Genomic DNA, 21,858 nt, shown 5'->3' on the forward strand with positions numbered 1-21,858 from the left:
AAAATTCTGTTACGTTAACTTTTTTCTTTTGATCAAGCAAGAAATTTTATTTTATGTGAATTATCAGTGTATTTTCCACAAAACTAGGACAAGAATACATGTGTTCTGCATTTAAATCTGTATGCCCATAAAGTAAAGACAAAAGATTCCTTCAGTGAAGAATTTATGGTAATCATTGAATTTTTGGTTTTGTTTGTTTTTGACTAAGGAGAATGGGGTTGAAATGAAATGGAAAGACAATTTTCTCTTTCTGAAATTTGTACTGTTTTCTCTGTAAAACAAAGAACATGTGACCAAATCCAACTTGTTTTTTTTTTTTTTGTATTTATTATCCTCCCCCTTTCATTGCGTTAGCCAAGTTTTCTTTCTATTTTTTTTTTAAAGATTTGTTTATTTATTTATACAAGCACTGGGTACAGTCAGGAGCACGGGAGGGTGAGAGAATTCACCAGAGCGGGAAACAGAGCAGGCAGAGTGACAAAATACATTGCTGAGGGGAGCAGCGGGCGTGGCAGGAGAAGTCTGTCGTGCCATGTGGGACCCTCCCTGGCGGCCAGGAATCGAACCTGCGCTGCAGAGGCTGCGGGCAGCTTCGCAGCCCAGCACTCAACTGCTGCGCCACCAGGGGAGGCACATCCAACTTAAGTTTTTTAACTTCTAATCTTTAAAGTATAATTTGTGCTCTTTCTTTAAAAGTAGAAGCTTACTTATTCATAGTGCTTTTCTGTTGAAGTCCCCGTTCTTTTTATTTTTTAAAATTTTCTAATTTTCTCTGTTCTTTTTAAAATAAGTAATGAAAATATTTAAAACTATTTTGTACTCAGGGCATTTTGGAGAGTAGGGAGAAATTGATATTCTGCAGACTTTGTAGTTAGTAATTATTTTATCTCTTATTTAAAAAGAAAAACATTTATAGGATTTGGGGTAGAATTTATTTTTAAGGTCTATTTTATATATATCTTTGCATACCTTCTATGGAACTTCAGAGTTTAGGAGTTCATGTGGATTTATATTATAGCTATATATTTAACTTATCACTGGAGATTCCACGCTCAACATTCTTTTTTAGGTGTGACTTTCTTCTTTTTCATTCACCCAGGGTTACTGGCCCAGGCATTACTGTTGTCAGACCCTAATATTAGATGCTGAGGGTTGCATGGTCTTGTGCCCTCGAGGACCTCAATCTGGTCATGGAATCACTTGTATAAACAGAAAATTACAATACAACAGGCTAAGTACTAAAATAAAAAATATGAAAAATGTCCAGTGAGAGTAATTGAGGAGAAGTCATTAGTTCTGCTAGGTGTAATGAACAAGACTGACAAAAAGCTGGACTTTGGGCTTACAACAAGCATTTCCCAGGATAGAGAATTAGGGGAAGGGTTCATATATCCTTGCTTAGCCAGCTGTATTACATGTAAAGCATTTTATATACTTTTTTGTCATTTTATTTATTATTTTTGCAACTTGCAAATAACTTTTGGTGGATTGGCTTGGGAGCATGTTGTCACAGGACATGGTGGTGAATTTGGGGAGGTAGCTTACAGTTGTGGAAATAGAGAGTATATGGTAGGCTTACATGTGTCTTCACATCCTAACACTGGTGTCAGTCACAGCAAGGTCAGAATTCTGCTATTAATAGCTGTGTGATCCTGGGTAAGCCATTTCTTCTTTTTGGATTCCGTTTTCCTCTGCTTTAAAAGAGAAGATTGGTATCCATCCATGGGCATTTCCTATTGGTAGTTGGGGTGGAGGGAGGGAGAAACTGTGACAAAAATTTGGGAACATGGAGTTAAACACAATTAAGTAGATTTCTTTACTGTAGCCTTATATATTAGTGGCAAGTAGATGAAATTCCTGGGCTTTTTTTTTTTTTTTTTTTTTAACATTTTTTTTTTTTTTTTTTTTTTTTTATAGAGGCATGCTTTATTTATTTGTTTGCTGGTTTGTTTGTTTGTTTTGTTTATACATGCACTGGGTACAGTCAGAAGCGCGGGAGGGTGAGAGAATTCACCAGAGCCAGAGCGGGGAGCAGAGCAGGCAGAAGGACCGAAGTACACTGCTGAGGGGAGCAGCGGGCGGCAGGAGAGGTCTGTGCGCCATGTGGGACCCTCCTCCGGTGGCCGGGGAGCAGCCGGGGATCGAACCGGCGCCACAGAAGCCGCGGGCAGCTTCTCAACCCAGCGCTCAACCGCTGCGCCACCGGGGAGGCCCAATTCCTGGGCTTTTTAAAGTCAAAACTTGTGTGTGGAATGAGTGGGGTCAATAATATTTATAGCTCTGTCCTTTTCCTAATGGGTTAGTGGAAAAAGCATGGGCTTTAGAAATACATATATCTGGATTTGAATCCTGACTGCTATTTAGTAACTCTGTGACCTTAGGTATGTTATTTAACCTTTCTGAACTGGTTTATTTATGTGTAAAGAGGAAGACTAATGCCTTATGGATCTGTTAAGATTAAGCAATGCTTCATATGAAAATATCAAATATAATACTTCATGATATATTATTTATATTTTGCCCACATCTGGTGTTTGAGGTGGGCTGTTTGTGTGTTTCATATATACTTATAGAATTTCCCCAAGAAAACAAAGTTAGCTCATTATATTTTACCATCCACATAGCACTCTCCTGGAGTCTTAGTAAGTGTGCTTGATAAATACCTGACAGTTTTTTCCAAAACAGTGGAATGAGATGAGATATGGTCCCACTTGGTGCATATTTTGTTTTACATTTTTCATAACCGTGGGTAGAAGTTAGTGAATTTATGGGTATTAATTTTTAATTTCTTTAGTTACTTATGTTAAATGATTAACTTTTAAGTTTGAAGTAACTAGGATTGACTGTAAATGAGCGATCTTTAAGCAACCCACAAGGAGAAAAGGTTGTAATAAAGTATTGCTTAATATTGCAAATTATATTACTGGAATACTAATGTATTACATTTTGTTTTGTCTCTAAGCAAATGGTTATGAGCCTTAGAGTTTCTGAACTCCAAGTACTGTTGGGCTACGCTGGGAGAAACAAGCACGGACGCAAACACGAACTTCTCACAAAAGCCCTGCATTTGCTAAAGGCTGGCTGCAGTCCTGCTGTACAAATGAAAATTAAAGAACTCTATAGGCGGCGGTTCCCCCAGAAAATCATGACACCCGCGGACTTGTCCATCCCCAACGTACATACAAGTCCTATGCCAGCAACTTTGTCTCCATCTACCATTCCACAACTCACTTACGATGGTCACCCTGCATCATCACCGTTACTCCCTGTTTCTCTTCTGGGACCTAAACATGAACTGGAACTCCCACATCTTACATCAGCTCTTCATCCAGTCCATCCGGATATAAAACTTCAAAAATTACCTTTTTATGATTTATTGGATGAACTGATAAAACCCACCAGTCTAGGTAAGATTATTTTATAATGGTTATTTGGGGGGAATAAATTTTCACTTAAGCCTTTGAATTTGACAGCTGTTTGTAATGAAATTTGCTTTTGGTAGTAACATCTAGATGACAAAAAGGATCTTTCAATTTTAGATGAAAACAAATACAGAAAAGCTATCTTTAGACAAAGGAAAATAAGACTTAGTCAAGTTCCCAGTACTGGTTGCTTACATAGTAAATACTAAAATGTTTCAGAAAAGTACAGTAATTTTAGATTGTTCATCAATATTTTACAATACTCTTCTAAATTGAAAAGTCTAAACCTCTGAATTCAGTTCTTAATTTTCAGGGGTTGATGATATCGAAAACAAATGACTAACAAGTTGAGATTATTTAAATGGGTAAATAGTTTTAATTATTACAAAAGAAGATTTGAGGTTCAATGTGTATTATTTCAGTTTGAACTGACTTTCAAGTGGATATATCTGCTTTGCAGGTACACACATGATCATGGTCTGTAAAACAAATCACTTGAAATTTTATTTGTTGTGTTTTCCCATCTAATTACCATCTAGCATATTAATAGAATTCAATGTATTAGCTTGTCACTTTAGTTGCTATACTGATGCTTTATTTAACGTAGAATAAAACTGACCCTATCTCTAATGCCTTTGGTATGATGTATTTAAAATATCATACTTCCAGATGTTGGTTCATTCTTATTAAATCAGTGTTTGCCAAACTGTGGCTGGCAAAGCCAGTGCAGCCTATGACCTGTTTTTGTGTGGATCTGAACTAAGAATTTTTTTTATATTCCTAAAGGGTTGCAACTAAATAAATAAAAAAGAATATATAATAGAGACCATGTATGTCTGAAAAAACTGAAATATTTACTGTCTGAGTCTTACAGGAAAATTTTGCTGATCCTTATTACAAAATATTAAATATTTCAGCTTGGGGATTGGTGAACGGTGAATTTTGAGAGCATTTACTGAAATTTTTTGGATTGGAAAGTGTTTTTAGTTATATTTAGCAAAATTTACCTGAATAAATGAAGATCATAGAAGTTATTTTCAAGCAACATGGATTTTATATAACATTTTAAAATAGCCATAGTAAGAAAACTTTTATTGAGAACCTACTACATACTTATAAAGCATACATATTTATAAAAAATGAAAGCATTAAAGACCTTTCCAGCTTAGTATATCTGCACACTACGTGTACAAGCAAGCTAGGTTTCTTGTTTTTTTAACAAGAAATCATATTATATATACTATTCTATGACTTTCCCTTTTTCGACATATTGCTATATTATAGACACCTCAGTGTCTATGTGGTATGTGTGTGTACAGGCACACAGGGGTTGATACAAATCCATATTTAATAAAAAGCTACATATATACATACACACATGCATATGTACACACACATTTGGTTTGTTGGGTGTGTATGTGTACACATATATGTCCATACATATATATATATATATATATATATATATATTTTCTAGCTCATTTCTTATTAAAGACTACATACCGGCCAGCCGAGAATTCCACATGGCATGGCAGACGACTCCTGTCTCGCCTGCTGCTCCCGTCAGCAGTGTGCTTCAGTCAGTCTGCCTGTTCTGTTCCCCGCTCTGTCTCTGGTGAATCCTCTCACCCTCCTGCACATCTGGCCTATACCGCAGTTCTTGTATGCATGAATAAATAAATCTTAGAAAAAAAAAAAAAAGACTACATACCAATCCACAATGTAAATGTTCTCTGTTAAAAGACAAAATTTTCAGCTAAAACTTAAAAGGAAAAAATGGTGGCTTTTATTGATTTCCAGTTCTCAGATATTCATCTGTTCTTAATAATTAATGTATTTTGCTGTTTTAATTTCCACTGATATAACTTCCAAATAACAGTATGAATAGATGATACTTCCATATGTATCTAAATCTTGTTATGGAGAGTAGAAATTCAAACTGAACATCATCTTGGTTATATTGGATAATTTAATTAGACTTAAGAGAATTTTCAAGCCTCCCTGGTGGCACAAGGGGTTAAGCACCATGCTGTGAAGTGATCTGCAGCCTCTGCAGCACAAGTTCCATCCCCAGCCAGCCAGAGAGAAACCCACAGGGCGAAGCAGACCTCTCCTGTCTTGCCCACTGCTCCCCTCAGCAGTGTATTTCAGTGTATTTCATTCTGCCTGTTCTGTTCCCTACTCTGTCTCTGGTTAATCCTCTCAAACTCCCCACCCCCGCCTTGCATCTCTGGCCGGTACCTCAGCTCTTGTATGCATAAATAAATAAATCTTTAAAAAAAGGAGAATTTTAAATTACTTTTACTGAGATAACTTTGTTGGGACACATATGCTGTATGTTCTTTCTAATTGTCTGCACTGTCTTTTTATACCTACATTAGCATGTGACTGAGGGGCACCCAGGGACCCCCCAGACTGTTAAGGGGTACATGCTTTGGAAGGCCATCTGTACATACAAAGACAAAGGAAGCAGACTCTTAGTATGAAAGATTTTTAATAGAATTAGTGTGCATAGAGAGAAAAGAAAGATTGTTCCAAATAAAACTCCAAAAATACCTATCCCCTTGTAGGAGAATGCCCAGTCAAACATATTTGGCCCAAAGCAGGGCTGCTGAGACCTAAAAGCTTGCCACACATCTAAGGTACCTTCTGGCAGGGAACCACAGGAAAGGGATTAGCCAGATCCCAGAGAGCTGAGGCAGGAGAAAAGCACAAATCAAAATCAAAGTACAATCGAGACAATGGCTGCCATTGTCTCTGCCAAGGACAGCCTCCCTGTATATCTCTCACCCACATGTTTCTTATAAGTATCTCTTCCAAGTCTCTCTACATGTCTTTCCTCAACGTGTGTCCTCCAAGTCCCTAGGTCCAAGTTGAAACTAGAAAAGCAAGAGAGTGAGTGACCTGCTGGCCTTCCTGCCTTGTACATAGGTTCAACTGGCCACTCATTTCCTAGTTGCCAATAACTTTTCAACCCCCTCAGGAAGTCCAGTCATAGTATACTGGGACTTGTAGGTCACTACATGTAAGGTCACTACATGTAAGTAGGGGTGAGGAAAATGACTCCTCCTCTTCACAGAGCGGTATCTATAATACCTGCATAGAATCTTATATGTCATTGTTTTAATGTTTTAAACTTTTATCCTAATAAACACTCTGGGAGAGATTCTGGAGGAGCAGAACTTAATACCCCATTGGAAGGCTGAGTTCCTCCAAGCCCACAGTTTGACCTTGGGTCTGCACTGCTCTGTGGTGGCCCTGACACTGAGCACAGGGAACACAAGTCCAAACTAAGTTGTGCTCTAAGAGTAAGACCCTACATATAGGGTCTCAAAAAGTACAAAAAATAGTATATGATAGCTCATTAGTAACATATTCATTATATACTGACATATTTTGAATATAGAGGGCTAAATAAAATACATTAAAGTTGAAAAAAACGTATTTTTAATCTACTTATATTTTCATTTGCTGTGAAAACACTTTTTAATTTGAGATAATCCTAATTTTTTTCTTTTTGCTTTTATTTCCCTAGCCTTGTTGATAGACTCTCCAAAAATATCTTTATCATTGATACCATGAAATCGCCAATGTTTTCTTGTTCATATTTATTGTTGCAGGCCTCATGTCTATATCTTTAATCCATTTTCAGTTAATTTTTGTGCATGGAGTTAGAGTGTTCCAGTGTCATTCTTTTATTACAAGTGGCTGTCCAGTTTTCCTAGTACTAGTACTATTTGTTAAAGAGATTGAGCATTATTTCTAAACCATTGTACTGTAGTTGATTACTGAAGAATATCCCCTTTTATCCAATTGAATTTCAGCCTGTAGATAATTGATAAAATGGATGATGAAAATGATCTGATCATAACTTAAGCATCTTAACTTTAGTGTAAAATATTAATGATTATTCGCCTGCCAATCTTTTGATAAAAGTCAAGTGTTTTATTTGAGACTGCTGATTTCCCAGTTTTAAATTCTTTAAGGCAGTGAGGGTATTTAAAGATTTTTACTAAGCATTTTGAGTACAGAATTTGTTATAACTGAAAAAAAATTCTTTTATAGTTATGTAACTTGCCTAATCCCATAGCATTTTTTAAAGTAACTTGCTTTTATCCTGTCTTCGCAGAACATTCAACTTAGTTTTCATAACAACAGCAACTCTTTCTTTTTTATATTTCATCTTTTTTTGTTAATATTTAAGTTTTATAATTACAAGTGCAACTGGCATAAGCAATTTGAGCATAAACAACTCTGGTTCTTGGTAAGAGCTCCAAGTAGCATGAGCAAAAAGAAGTACTCGTGAGCAGAAAGAAGTATGCAGAAGCACTGGAGAGTGGTCTATAGGCGCAAGCAGTCAGCTTGCTACTAGAGCATTTGTCAGGATGTTTTCTAGAAACAATGGAGAACATAGGTTGATCTAACTGAGAGCAGATGAGTTAAAGCTTTTACTGATTTCTTTTACACCATTCTTGTTTAACTCTCTGAAGACAGTGAAATTAGAAGATTAATTGCTCTCTTGTTTAAAAATAATTTTAAGTGGTTTCTTCTGTAGAAGAGCTATGTGGATCATGATTATGGTTGAGTGTTTTTGTTTTATTTTAGAAATTTACTTTTATCTCCCTCTTTTTTGGGTGGATTATAATGGTGGGTGGGGAGTGGGGAGAGAAGTATGAAATAAGCAAATTGTTTCTTTATCTTTTAATTTTGTTTGTAGTCTTTCTTTTTAAATTCATTTCAATCCTTTTTTCTAACACCCCCCCCACCCCCCAGCTACAGTAACTAATGAGGATAGGATAAAAATACGCAGTCATTTTCTCTGAAAATTTTTTTTTTTACTAAAAGTTGTCAAAATATTGGAAATTGTCTGGAAGACTATCTCCTATTCTTGGTCCTCCTAAATTCCGAAAGTATTCAGTGTTGTTTGGAAAGTATTTGGCTACTACACACTGAAGAATCTGAGACACATTTTAATTGAGCACATGGATGTTGTTTTTCAATTTGTGATTAAAGGAGTCACTTGTTTGTCTTTTTTAATTCTGGAAGGTGGCTTCTTATTAAATCTTAATGTTTATCGAACCCACTTTTCCATTAGACACCATGAATATTGGTTGTCCAGATTATATATATTTGGATTTTCCTGAGCTCTGTTACATATTGTTCTAACTTGATGTGGGATCAGCATACCAATACTTCCTGGGAAGACCAACAACCTTAGGTGTACTGGGTTGACATGTCAGTATTTTAGATAGCTAGGTCGATCTCTTTCCTTTTTAAAGTTCAGCATGTTATGTAGAAACTTAGAATTATTTTAGGCTTGGGAAGACATGTATAATTTATAGAAAAGGTCTGAATTTTAAAAAATATATTTATAAGCTTGGGTTTTGCCTTATGAAAAAAGGCAGCAGATGCTTCAGCACTTCTAAATAGTTAAAATGATCCATCTTGTTTTGTGCAGTGTGGGTAAGGTTTCTGCTACATCTTAATAACATTGGTTACCAGTGTTTTCTGCCAAGAGCTCTGCTGGCATTGGATTAGATTTCAGTTTCCTTCTCCTCTCATTTTTTATAATTGAGTTTGCCTTCCTCCACATGCCTAATAGCCAGAGCCTGGAGATCAGGTGATGCAAATTCAAGGACGCAGGCTCTGATAAGTCATTAGAAAGGGCATTCAAAGGTTTTATGATTCACTCTACTCTGCTTTTAGAAATTTGCCTTCTAACAATTCAACACAAGCTGTGCTCTTCTGTACTTGAATTTTGGGAAATCAAAAGCACTAATTTTTTTCTGTAGGCGGGTTTCTTCCCTAGAAACTTTTCTTCCTAATTTGGCAGCACTGGTTTCTGAATTTTAAAACAAGATCTAGGCTTTACCTTTTAAATCTAACATTCCCCTGTAGATAATATTCTTTTTATCTAGTGAATTTAATGTTTTAATTACTCTCTTTATAGTGGCCTGGAAGCTTGTAGGAACTTTAATAAATAGTGTCTGTATTCTTTTTTTTTTTAAACTTTTATTTTCTTACATGTTAATCTTTTTTTTTTTTTAAGATTTATTTATTTATTCATACACGTACTGGGTACAGTCAGAAGCGCGGGAGGGTGAGAGCATTCACCAGAGCCAGAGCAGAGAGCAGAACAGGCAAAGTGACCAAGTACACTGCTGAGGGGAGCAGCGGGCGGCAGGAGAGGTCTGCGCGCCATATGGGACCCTTGCACATGTGGGACAGTGCCATGTGGGACCCTTGCCCGGTGGCCGGGGATCGAACCGGCACTGCTGAGGCTGCGCACAGCTTTGCAGCCCAGCACTCAACCACTGCGCCTCCAGGGGAGGCCCAGATGTCTGTATTCTTGAGGGTTAATCTTGGGGACTAAGAATGATATACTTTTTTTTTTCTTTTGGTTGGAAAGGAATCTTAAATAGAATCAGTAAAGAATCCCTCTGTATAATTGTAAATGTAAAAATAAAAATTTTAGGTGGTGAGATTGGTAAGTAAGCCACTTGGGTTCAGAAGTAAGTATAGTTTAACATAGAAATCCAACATACAAGATTTTACTGGGATGGAATTTAAGATAAAACATGTAGTATGTATATATTGTTTGAAAGGCAGTGCTTAAGAATTTACCAGTTCATTCTGTACCACTTCTGCCCAATCTCTCCAGCACAAATTGAGTTACCTTGGGAGCTGCAGACCAGCCAGCTTGAGGACTTGGTTGTGGTAATCATGGAGCACTTAGGGAGAACTTGTTTTTGACTAACCACACCCCTCCCCCCTTTTAAAGAAACTTTATTGATAGATAACTGGGTGATTGGAAGACAATTTGAATTCATTCCTTTTCTTGAGCCATGATATTTCAGTATTGACAGTGCTTGCAGATGATCCCAATAGTTTCTTTTTTTTTCCTTGCTTTTTCTGATCCCAATAGTTTTGAGCAAAGATTAACCATTCTAATTCTTTGACACTACCTCTGATAAAATTTATTGACCAAGATAATAACCTTTAGATTTTGGAGATTCTGCAGTGCTAAAGAATCTAGTTGTCGAGTGTAGTATTAGAATTAAATCACTTTAAAGTAGGTTAAAAATGAAAAGGCTGAATTATATTTTAAAAACAATTTCAATTTATCACTTAGAATTTATCACATACATTTAACGCTCTATGTTCTCTGCAGTTCGTAAAGTTTTGTTTCATTATTTCAGAGCTATATTTTCACTATTTTATTTCTACCTTTAAATGTTATTACTTTAAAAATTAGTTTGATTTTATTACAAAAGATAGGAACTAAAAAGAAAAACCACTTATCTATAGTATACTCATAGCATTTTGTTCTTTTTACCGTTACCCTCATGTAAAGTTTAAAAGTAAAGTTAGCAATTTATGTTTATATACAATTTAAGAAATCACAAAGGAAATGATAGAATTGATTACATAAAAATATCAAACCTCTATGCACCAGTGTTTTTAAAAAGCCCGAGTGTAAAAGTAAATGCCAAAGAGGAAAAATATTTGAGTCAAACCTAAAACTAAAGGAAATAACTCAAAAATTAGTATGAGGGAGGGAACAAAAACTCTGTTAGACAAAATGTATGAATAGGTAAATTATTAAAGGGGAAATGTAATAGGAAACTTAAAGATACACAGTTTCACTATTTCTTAAAATTTAAAATGTCTGTAAAGTTTCAAATCTTATCTATAGTGTTAGACTTAAGGCATTTCTATTAAGTATTGATGAGGTTTGTTAAAATGTATTTTCACTGCTGTTATCTATGTAAATTACAATACAATTTTTGAACTATTGATTCCATCTTTGGGAACCCTGAGAATAGCCTGAGAAAGTATGGATATTCATTGCAATATTTCTAATGTAAAAATTAGATATCTAAATATCTACTAATAGTATATTAATTTGTGACATACCTATTAATGTGGAATAATTGAGGCTCAGTTAAAATGATTGTCGTGAAATCTTTAATAAAAGACTTGGGAGAGAAATGGAATTATACAACTAAAATTTTTTGAGCATCTGCTCTGCCAGGCACTAAATTAGAAGCTGTTACCCCATTTAAGCCTCCAAACAGCCTTGGGGATATCAAGCCTATAACCTAAGTTTATGAAAATAATTTACAATATTGTCTGGGTGTAGATAGACCTTAAATTCAAGGTGGCTATTGTAAAGGTCCTCAAAACAGAAGGAAAAAATTTTATATTATAAGCTTTGAAGTTTTAAAATTACTTGAATGAAAGAAATATAGAGTTATAGAGGATTCATGATAAATTTTATTATTTTCTTTAATCCTTACTTTTTATTGATGTTTATCTTTTCCATATTTGTCAAGTCACTTTAAAGCATCACAAAAGAACAAAAGGCTATTAATAAGGCATGTTTTCATTTTATGTAAATAGTCCATGGTTATGTAATCTCCATCCCTTCTTCCCAAGAGATCTCTGACTTTCAAAAACAACATAAAGATAAAAATACTTATTTTTGATTTTTAGAAAATTAATTATTTAAACTAATATGTATTAAATGCTTTCTTGTGCTAAGTAACATTCTGAGCGATTGCTCAGAAAGAAGACATGGTTTCAAGGAGTTCATGATTTTGTAGAAAATGGAATGCAAGTAAAAGGCACATAGTAGGGATAAAAATTCAAGGAATTATATTTACTGGGGGTGGGGGTAGAGAGAGAGAGAGAGAGAACTCTTATGGGAAGACATAAAAGGAACTGAAAGCAACACCTGTACTTGAGATAAAGTACAAGAGGGACTTTTTCTCATTATAATCCCTTTTGTAACTTCTGATTTTTATATCAACTTAATGTATTGCCTACTTAAAATGCTTTAATGATCAAAACATTAAATATAATAATCTCATGTTAGTGAAGAGATATATAAACAGATCAGTGAAACAGAACAAAGCCCATAAAAATATTCATTAAAAAAATTTTAGAAAAAGGAAGAACCTTAGTTTTATAAAAATAAAATCCAAAATTAATTTTTTTACTCACAAGTGCCAGAAATGGAAAATGTCCGGTACTTTTTATTTATTTATTTTATTGTCTTTTTTTTTTTTTTCCTTACATCACTGTAGTGCCCATAGTTCTTCTGCCACCATTATCACCCATGAACCATCACCATATTCCCTTGTGTTTTTCCCTCCCCTCTCTTGAACCTCCTTCCTTGGAGGGGATTTTTAATGTACTCATCTTGAAGATACACATCATTAAAAATCAAAATCCAAAAGTGACTGCTCAACATCTGAAAAGCAATCAATGTACTATTAATGGATCAGTGTAATAGATTAATAGAACAAAGAACAAAAACCAAAGGATCATCAGAAATGGAGAAAAAGCATCTAAGCAAATTTCAACAGTTATGATTTTAAAAAATTCAACAGGAAGTGCAACTATGAAAAACTACATAACTAATACCATGGTGAATAACTACATGTTTTTAGTCTAAAGAACAAGGAAAGAAGATTCATTTTTCTAATTCAACAGTTAATGAAAAAGTGGGGTTTATTTGTAGAATGCAAGGATGATTCAAAATATAAAAATCAATATACCATATTAACAGATTTAAAGAAAAATAAACACATAATCATCCCAACTGATGCAGAAAGAGCATTTGGCAAAAGTTACACTTTTATGATAAAAACACTCCATAAAGTGGGAGTAGAAGGACGCTTTCTCAATATAGTAAAGACATATATATGAAAAACGCACAGCTAACATCGCACTCAAAAATGCAGAACTGAAATGGGGAGTTGTTCAATGATTGAAGTGCTTCAATTTTGCAAGAGGAAAATAGTTCTAGAGGTCTGTTGTACAACAATGTGGATATATATATAACACTACTCAACTGTCCAATTAAAACTGGTTAGGATAACTTTTTTCTACAATTAAAAATTATAAAAAAGATACATCCCACTAAAAATAATTATATGCTCCTCACACACATATACAAAAAGAATGAAATATTGATGCATTCTCCATAATAGGTTTGTGCTGATTCATAATTATATAGCCAGTGTTTTTTCCCCTGTATCTTCAACATTATCAGTGTTAATAAAACCTTTTGATTATATCAAATTAATAGATGCCAATTTGTAACTCATAATTTTTACTTACATTAACTCAGTCTTACTGTACACCCCGGCTGTAAGTAGGGACCATTATTGTATGTGTTGTCCATCGTTGATCAAAATGTTATGTGGTGCATGACTATATATATTTGGGATGGTATTTTTCTTTGATCTGTTCATATACTTTGTTCATTTGAAAATTGTTTTTTCCCCCATTAATTTGTAGAACTAAGAAACTTAGCACTTTGATAGAAATTCCAACTCTTCCAGTGTGATGTCTTTTTACTTTGGGGTTGGTGTTGCAAATTTGCCACCCATTCTTTTTATTGCAAATTAGTATTTCATGATAGAACAATCACAGTTTCTCTGCCTTTTCACCAATTGAAGGGCATTTTGGTTGTTTCCAATGTTTGTCTATTCTAAATATTGTTATTATAAGCATTCATGTACAGGGTTTTGTATAAACATGTTTCATTTTTTCTGGATATATGCCCAGGAGCGAGGTTGCTGGGTCATAAGTGTGTGTGTATGTTTAGTTTTAAACACCTAATTATTTTCTAAAATGTATGTGCCATTTCACATTTCCACTGGCAGTTTTTCTGCTTCCTGGTCAGTGTATTTGTAATTGTCACTTTCTAATTTTAGGTATCTAAATAGGTATATGGTACTACCTTAATGTGTTCTTAATTTGATTTCCCTAATGACTAATGATGATGAACATCTTTCCATGTGCTTGTTTTCTGTATCCTCCTTGGTGAAATGTCTGTGTGCCTTTCACCTTTTACCTTTTTTTTGGTTTTCTTTATCTTTCACATTTTTTTGTTAGATTACTTTCATACTGTTGATTTTCAGAGTTGCTTTATATTTTCTAGAGACTGTTTTGTCAATATTTTCTTCCTGTCTGTAGCTATGTATCTTTTTTTTAAAAAGATTTATTTATTTATGCATACAAGATCTGGGGCACAGGCCAGAGGTGTGAGGGGTGAGAGGATTCACCAGAGACAGAGTGGGGAGCAGAACAGGCAGATTGACTGATATACACGCTGAGGGGAGTATGGGGAGTCAGGAGAGGTCTGCTGTGCCATGTGGGTTGCTCCCTCGCCAGGGATCGAACTCATGCTGCAGTGGCTGCAGATAGCTTCATAGGCTGTGTCTTAACCCCTTGGGCCACCAGGGAGGCCCCTAGCTATGTATCTTTTTTCAGAACTTTTGATTTTGAAATAATTACAGAGTCATAAGAAGCTTAAAGAAGTATACAGAAGTGTACTGTATAATCTTCACTCAGCCTCCCCCATTGTTAACATCTTTCCTAATTATATTATCATATCAGAAGCAGAAATTAGTACAATTCACAGTTTATTCAAATTTTACTGGTTTTTGTACATAAATTTCTCTGTAATTTTATCACATTCATTTTTATGGAAAATTAATTTTCCACTCTATGGATATACCACATTTTTTTTTCATCAATTCACATATTTGGGTTGTTTCTACTTTTTCACTATTATGAATAATGCTGCTATGAATATTGTACTTAGGTCCAAGTTTTTGTGTGCATATATAATTTTACTGGACATAGGGTAACTCTGTGATTAACCTTTGAGAGCTATTAGGCTGTTTTCCAAAACAAATGCATCATTTTTACATGCTCAACAGTAATGTATGAGGGTCCTTTTTCCCCACATCCTTGCCAATACTTTTTTTTTTTTTTATTGTCAGCTTATGGGTGTAAGTAACCTAGTGGGTATGAGTGGTATTATCCTTGTGACAGCAGTAACAAGCAAGTCGCTGGCTTTTAAAAAACTGAATTTAAAAATATAATACATTTTCATTTTTATGTTATTACTGTTATGTTTGGTTTATTCTGCTATCTTTGTTTCATTTTGTCATTTATTTTTCTTTCCTGTCCTCTGTGAGATGAAATATGCCTTCTTCCCTTTTCATTTTCTGTTGGTTTGGAAATTCTCCCTTCTGTTTCTGTTCTTACATAGTTATTTAAAATTTACAAAATACAGTTAAGCCTAAATTTTTCCTACCAACATGAATAATTTTGCAGTGTAATCAATGTAATGAATCTCTTTCCCCTTCATTATTTTATTCATTAATACATTTTATAAAAAATGTTTATATTAAAACATTTATATTAAGAAAACTTACATAGGAGTCATTGACAGAAGAAACAGTTTCCTTATATCATGAAAATAGTCAAAATCTTAATATACTATAAGGATTTTAAAAGAATTGCTGTCATATTGAGAAATATGTGTTTATTTCTAGCATTTTACTTCAAATTATTTTGAGAGCACTCTATAGAATCCAAAAACTAAGAAACAGATCAGGAGAAGAAAGACTCATGAATACATTGAGGTTTGAATTAAAGTTCAACCAAGAGAGTGGCACTATAGCAATAGTTAACATGTCAAATTGTAATTGTCCATCTAGCAGATTAGGAAATTCAGTTTCAATCAGGGTGTACATTGCTAACTTTCTCATTAGTAGAGATACTTCATTATTGTTTAGCAGATAGTCTTGGCACTATAACTGATATTTTTTACTTAAGATTGAAGTTTCTCTAGAATTTATCCTGTGGTTACCTTTAGATAAAGTAAATCAGTCCATGTCTGTTTTTCATCTAATTTGTTTATGCTTGTATAGATAATGAAGAGCTTTCTAAGTCAATTTTAAATCAAGATTATATTTTTGTATGTGATGATTTTTTTCATATGAATTTTATCTTCTCACCACAAGATCCAGATTCACAGACTCAAAAGACCATTCGGAGGAGAGTGACACAGTGAATAGAATAAAAATGGTTTTACTACCTAATGAATAATCATCATTAACCATTCTAAATTTGGGGCTTCCATTTATTTTGCTCCACAATCCAGCTTTTCACCTCTGTTTTTACCCATGTTAGTCTTTCGATGGAACCTTTGAGTAGTGTTTTACATTGATATAAAATGAATTACAGTTTTTAAAAAAAGATATTTGTTTGTTTGTTTATTTATTTATGCATACAAGAACTGGGGTATAGGCCAGAGGTGCTGGGTGTGAGAGAATTCACCAGGGACAGAGTAGGGAGCAGAACAGGTGGATCTACCTAGATATACTGCTGCGGGGAGCAGCAGTTGAGACAGGAGGAGTCTGCTGTGCCATGTGGGTTAGCTTCCTGGTTAGGGATTGAACTCATGCTGCAGTGGCTGGCAATAGCTTGAGAAGTGCTGAGACTTTAACCCCTGTGCCACCAGGGAGGCCCTAAAATGAATTACAGTTTTTAATGACAGTTTTGTTCTACTTCTTACTGCCTTTCATGTATTATTACATTTTCTATAAAAGTTAGACTATAGGCACAAATTCATTTTTTATACTTAAGAAAAATTAATTCACAATTAAACTTTTTACTATTTTAAAATTATGTATATAGGGCCTCCCTGATGGTGCAGGCGGTTGAGCACAGCGCTGTGAAGCAGTCCACAGCCTCTGCAGCACAGGTTCTATCCCAGCCAGCTGGGGAGATACCCATATGGCACGGCAGACCTCTCCTGTCTTGCTTGCTGCTCCCCTCAGCAGTGTTTTTCAGTCATTTTGCCTGTTCTGTTCCCCACTCTGTCTCTGGTGATTCCTCTTACCCTCTCACTCATCTGGCCAGTACCCCAGTTCTTGTATAAATAAATAAATCTTTAAAAAAAAAAAAGTATATAATTTTAGTTCTACTGAGGGTCATCGCAAAACATATTTCCTCTATTGTACGGTGATACTGACATTTTAGATATCAGTTCAGTTAAAGGCAACATTTACTTTTCCAGTTGATTTTTTTTCATACTATAGTTTGTATATACATGCATTTGCATATATGAATATGTGTGTGAGACAGTGCATTCATTTGCACACACAGTTGGAGTCAGGAAGAAAAACAAATGTGAACATACATATTAAAGATATGATGGTAAATACCCATCTCTGTGTCCCTGAAAGAAGTATCCTTTGCTTCTAGATAGACCTTTTCATATTTCCTGAATGGAGGATTTTTTTGCTATAGGAAAGTAAACTTTAAGAACAGGAAGAAAATACTCTTACTTTTGTGCACTTCTGGCCCAGGTCATGTTTCAATGGAAAAATTGTCTTTGCCATCTTCCTAGTTGTTTTTCTTCATGTGCCTACTTAGATGTCTAGTGTCTTTCGCTCCTTACTGCGCCATTTTCCCCAGGTCTGCAGAGGTATCTTTTATTAAACCTGTACAGTTTTCCTTCTAATATCTGTAAAATAGAGAAAAACAATGTGATCCTATAGAGTGAAGGAGGTTGGTTTTAAAAGCCAGTATGTTCATTAACCTGACTGCAAAAAATTTGCTGAAATTGTTCATCAGTTACAATAGTGTGGCATATTATAGATATATGGCACAGTAAGCTTTCCTCTAGCCTTGGGTCAGATTGCTTTTTCTTTGGCTGAACACAGATAAAGTTGACTTAAGTTTAGGGGCACCTTGTGTGAAAAATCATTACTGAATCTTTACAAGACTACCATTATAATTCAGCATGGAGAGATGCTCTTGTTAGGAGAAGTACGAAGAAATTGAGGGAAGCATACTCTTCTTACCTGGGGACTGGTCAAAGAGAGTCTCTGGCATTATTTGTGATTACTTGGCACTATATGGAAAAGATGGTTTTGAAACAGAGGGTAAATCTAAGAAATCTACTTTGCTTAGTAAGCATTCTGGGTCAGCACCATTAAGTTAATCTTGATATTCGTAATATTTCTACTTTTGAGCCAACAGATTTTCAGCTTGGGGGTGGGAGTTGAGGATAGCAGGAGCTATTTGTACATGTTTGCTATTTGTAGCTTAAGTGTTTAGGGAATTTTTCAGGAATTACATGTTAATTTATAGCTATTCTGTCTGATCAGCATTCATACCAAGTATGTTTAGGTATAGCTCACCTGCTACCACCTTTAATTAACAAGTCCTCTTAATCCTTATCAAAAGGAAATTCCATTTCTTCCAAGTAAGCATAATGATTTGTAAGATGGAGTTCTCTTAGTGTATTTCACAAGTATAAATCCATATTTACCCAAATGCCTGGAATTTCTAGTCCATCTATTGTAAATGCAAAAAATCAGTTATGGGTAAATGTTATGAAATGTCTAATATTTACACTGGATAATTATAGTTTTGGGAGCCTTTTCTGGGTTCATGAATCTAGACTGATTTTAATATTTTATTCTATTCATTTAAGGATAGTGTAGAATGGATTTGAAAATGGCTATTAAACTGTATCTAGAAATACAACGCTTACTCTACAAAGAGTAATGTGTGTTGGAAGAGAAGGTGGCCAACATTTATAAATAGGAAAAGAGTTGATAGTAAACATGCTTATACTTAATTAGAAAAAAACGAAGAAAAAAGCTAAGTGCCCAACCATTTTTTTCCAGTCTGTGTTACCAAGTAGGTAGTGAAATATTATTTAAAATAATTTCTCTTTCTAGCCTAGAGTTATAGTATAGCCAGAAAATTCTAGCTATTTCTCTACAAGAAAGCTACTATAAAGTCACTTGGGAGGAACAGTTAGAACTAATTAAGAATTCAGTATGAAAGCTAATTAAAAGTAAATGTGAAAAAAAAATTAGTTTTCTTTTTATTGTAAATGATAGAAAATCTACCTAAAACTGTCATAGACATAAAAGCTAATCCATTAGTTTATATATAATCATGAGTAAGTGTGGTATGCTAAGTGAACATCACCAGGATCCTTTTCTTGACTCTCCAGTTACCCTGCAAACTTTGATCCCATAGCTTTGCTCCTCAGTGTGGCAAAACTACATAACAAGACTGTAAATTGCTATCTCCTATTCCTTACATAGAAGCCTCTAATCAGGCTTTTGCTCCAGTTATTCCATTGAGACTTCACTGCAAAGATCAGTGATGCTGAAGACCCTGCTTGCTTGATCTGTTAGCAGTTACACAGGTTATCCTTACTTGCAGCACTTTGTCACTTGACTTCCAGGACACTACTCTTACTGGTCTTTGCTTATTCTTCCAGACCTCTTTTCTGTCTACACATACTTCCTTCTTGGTTTTATCTAGTCTTAAGACTTTAAATAGTAACAAAATGTCAAAGATCCTAAGTTTATATCTTTAGCCAAGACTACTCTCATGAATTCTAGAGTCTTATCCAACTCCCTATATAAAAAAAAATCACCATTCATGGGTCCCTCTCAAACTTAATATCTCAAAGTAAAGTTTTGTTTTTTCTTCCAAAACAAAGTCTGCATAGTTGTCTTCTTTCTGATTAAGGGTATCTTCAGGCATCTAACTACTTTAGAGTTGTTCTGGATTCTTCTCTACATATTATATCAAAATTTAATAAATTAAGGAATCCTGTTGATGCTACCTTTAAAATGTACCCACAAGCCGACCACTTGTCTTAACCTTTGCTGCTGTTGCCTTGATCTGAGCCTCATCTCTCACCTGGATCATCACATATAGGCCTCTGCTACTATCTTTGCCTCCTTTACAATATTCTCAACTTAGCAGCAGAGTCATTCTTTATTTATTTTTTCAGAATTATCTGACTTATATTAGTGATTTAATTGAATCCTTATAAAATTCGGAGAACAAACAGCATGGTTAGGCATAATAAAACAAGCTTGAGCATCTGAAGTTTTGTAAACCCAGAATATGTTCCAGATCACTTACATGTGCATAAAATGTACTAAGGAGCTCATCTCTGTTAAACAAAGTGTTTCTTTTATTTTTATTTATTTATATACAAACACTGGGTACAGTCAGAAGCACGGGAGGGTGAGATAATTCACCAAAGCCAGAGTGGGGAGCAGAACAGGCAGCCTGACAAAGTACACTGCTGAGGAGAGCAGCGGGCGTGGCAGGAGAGTTCTGCTCGCCATGTGGGACCCTCGCCTGGTGGCCGGGGATTGAACCAGCGCTGCAGAGGCTGTGGGCAGCTTTGCAGCCCAGCGCTCAACCGCTGCGCCACTGGGGAGGCCCCAAAGTGATTCTTTTAAATGTAAGCTAGTCATGTTACCTTTCTATTTAAAACTCTCCATTGGCCCTCCAGGTAACTTGGAGTAAAATCCAATATCCTTAAAATCTAGCCCTTCATTATCTATCTGATTTTATTATCTACTAGTATTCTTTTTTGACTTGGTTCTAACCACACTGGCAGTTTCTCAAATACTCTAGTTTTAGGATCTTGCCATGCATGTTTCCTTTACCTAGAATGTCACATGATTATCTACTGCACTTCCTACCAGTCAAGACTTTAATAATTTTGATGAGACCTAGCCCAGATTACCCTATTTAAAATTCCATATTATTTCTTTCCTATTCTCAATACCCCACCCTATTTTTTCATAACATCACTTTCTAACATGCTTTATTATGATAATGTTTATTATCTTTTCCTATTAGAATGTAAGTGCCATAGGGTAGAGGTTTTTGTTTTGTTGTTTGCTTTTTAGGACAGGTTTTGATCTCCTTTTCATCCACTTAGACTAATATCTTACATATATAAGGTGCTCAGTAAATACTCTTTGAAAAAACAGTGTTCTTCATTTTGTGGCTTTGCTTCCTTGATGTTCATCTCATTTTTTTTTTTTTTTTAAGACCGGTGTGGTTTTCAGCATTTCCTGGAATTTTTCCATATACAAATCTATCCAAAAAGAAGAAAAGTCTTTGTCCCAACATTTCCAGGAAAAGGCTTGAGGTTCACTGTGACTGAGCTACCTTAAATGCTATGTCCAGTCCTTGACCAGTCAGCCCTGGCAGGGGAAATACAATGCACTTTTTGGGTAGACTTTAGTCATGTGCTCCATTCGGAGACTGGAAGTAAAGCTTCAAAAAAGTATTTGCAGGGGGAATAGAAGCTGCTGAGTAAGTATAGAAGAAATGTCTCATAGTTTATATACCATATATCTTTCTTTCTGCAAAATGTGATTTTGGAGACTGGACCCATGAACATCAATAAACATATTTTGACCATGTCCCATTAAGTTTAGAACCTTAAATTTAAGTAAGGTTTGTTACTGTTAATAAATAGTATGTTACTATTTTGTTAATTTCTCGTGGTTGAAAATATGATAATGTGTTCCATGAATTTGTGTGGGAGTTGTTTTATGTAACAGCCTCCCAAAATTCTTTAAACATGGAGTCCTTTACCCTTCAGAACATCTCAAGGTATAATGTGTGCTAAGAAGTAGTTAGAAAATTGAAGAAAGAGCCTCTCTGGTGTCCTAGGGGTTAAGTCTCAGAAGTATCACAGCTCTGGCCAAAGTTCAGTCCCCCACCAGGGAGCTAACCCACATATGGTGCAGACCTCTCTTGTCTCGCCCACTGTTTCCCT

General features: G+C 35.0%; 1 protein-coding gene across 3 annotated transcripts in view; it reads left to right on the plus strand.

Annotated features, from left to right (window-relative positions):
* Nucleotides 1–21,858, plus strand: part of PIAS1 (protein inhibitor of activated STAT 1) — a 112,869-nt gene that overhangs the window by 32,606 nt on the left and 58,405 nt on the right. For all 3 annotated transcript variants that reach the window (XM_054688323.1, XM_037502790.2, XM_054688317.1), the window contains exon 2: nt 2,963–3,407. In XM_054688323.1, the coding sequence (XP_054544298.1) occupies nt 2,963–3,407 (445 nt within the window). The remainder of the gene's footprint in view (nt 1–2,962; nt 3,408–21,858) is intronic.

Source organism: Talpa occidentalis, unplaced genomic scaffold (genome assembly GCF_014898055.3).
Source record: "Talpa occidentalis isolate TD23 unplaced genomic scaffold, MPIMG_talOcc4v2.1 talOcc4.11, whole genome shotgun sequence".
Lineage (NCBI taxonomy): Eukaryota > Metazoa > Chordata > Mammalia > Eulipotyphla > Talpidae > Talpa > Talpa occidentalis.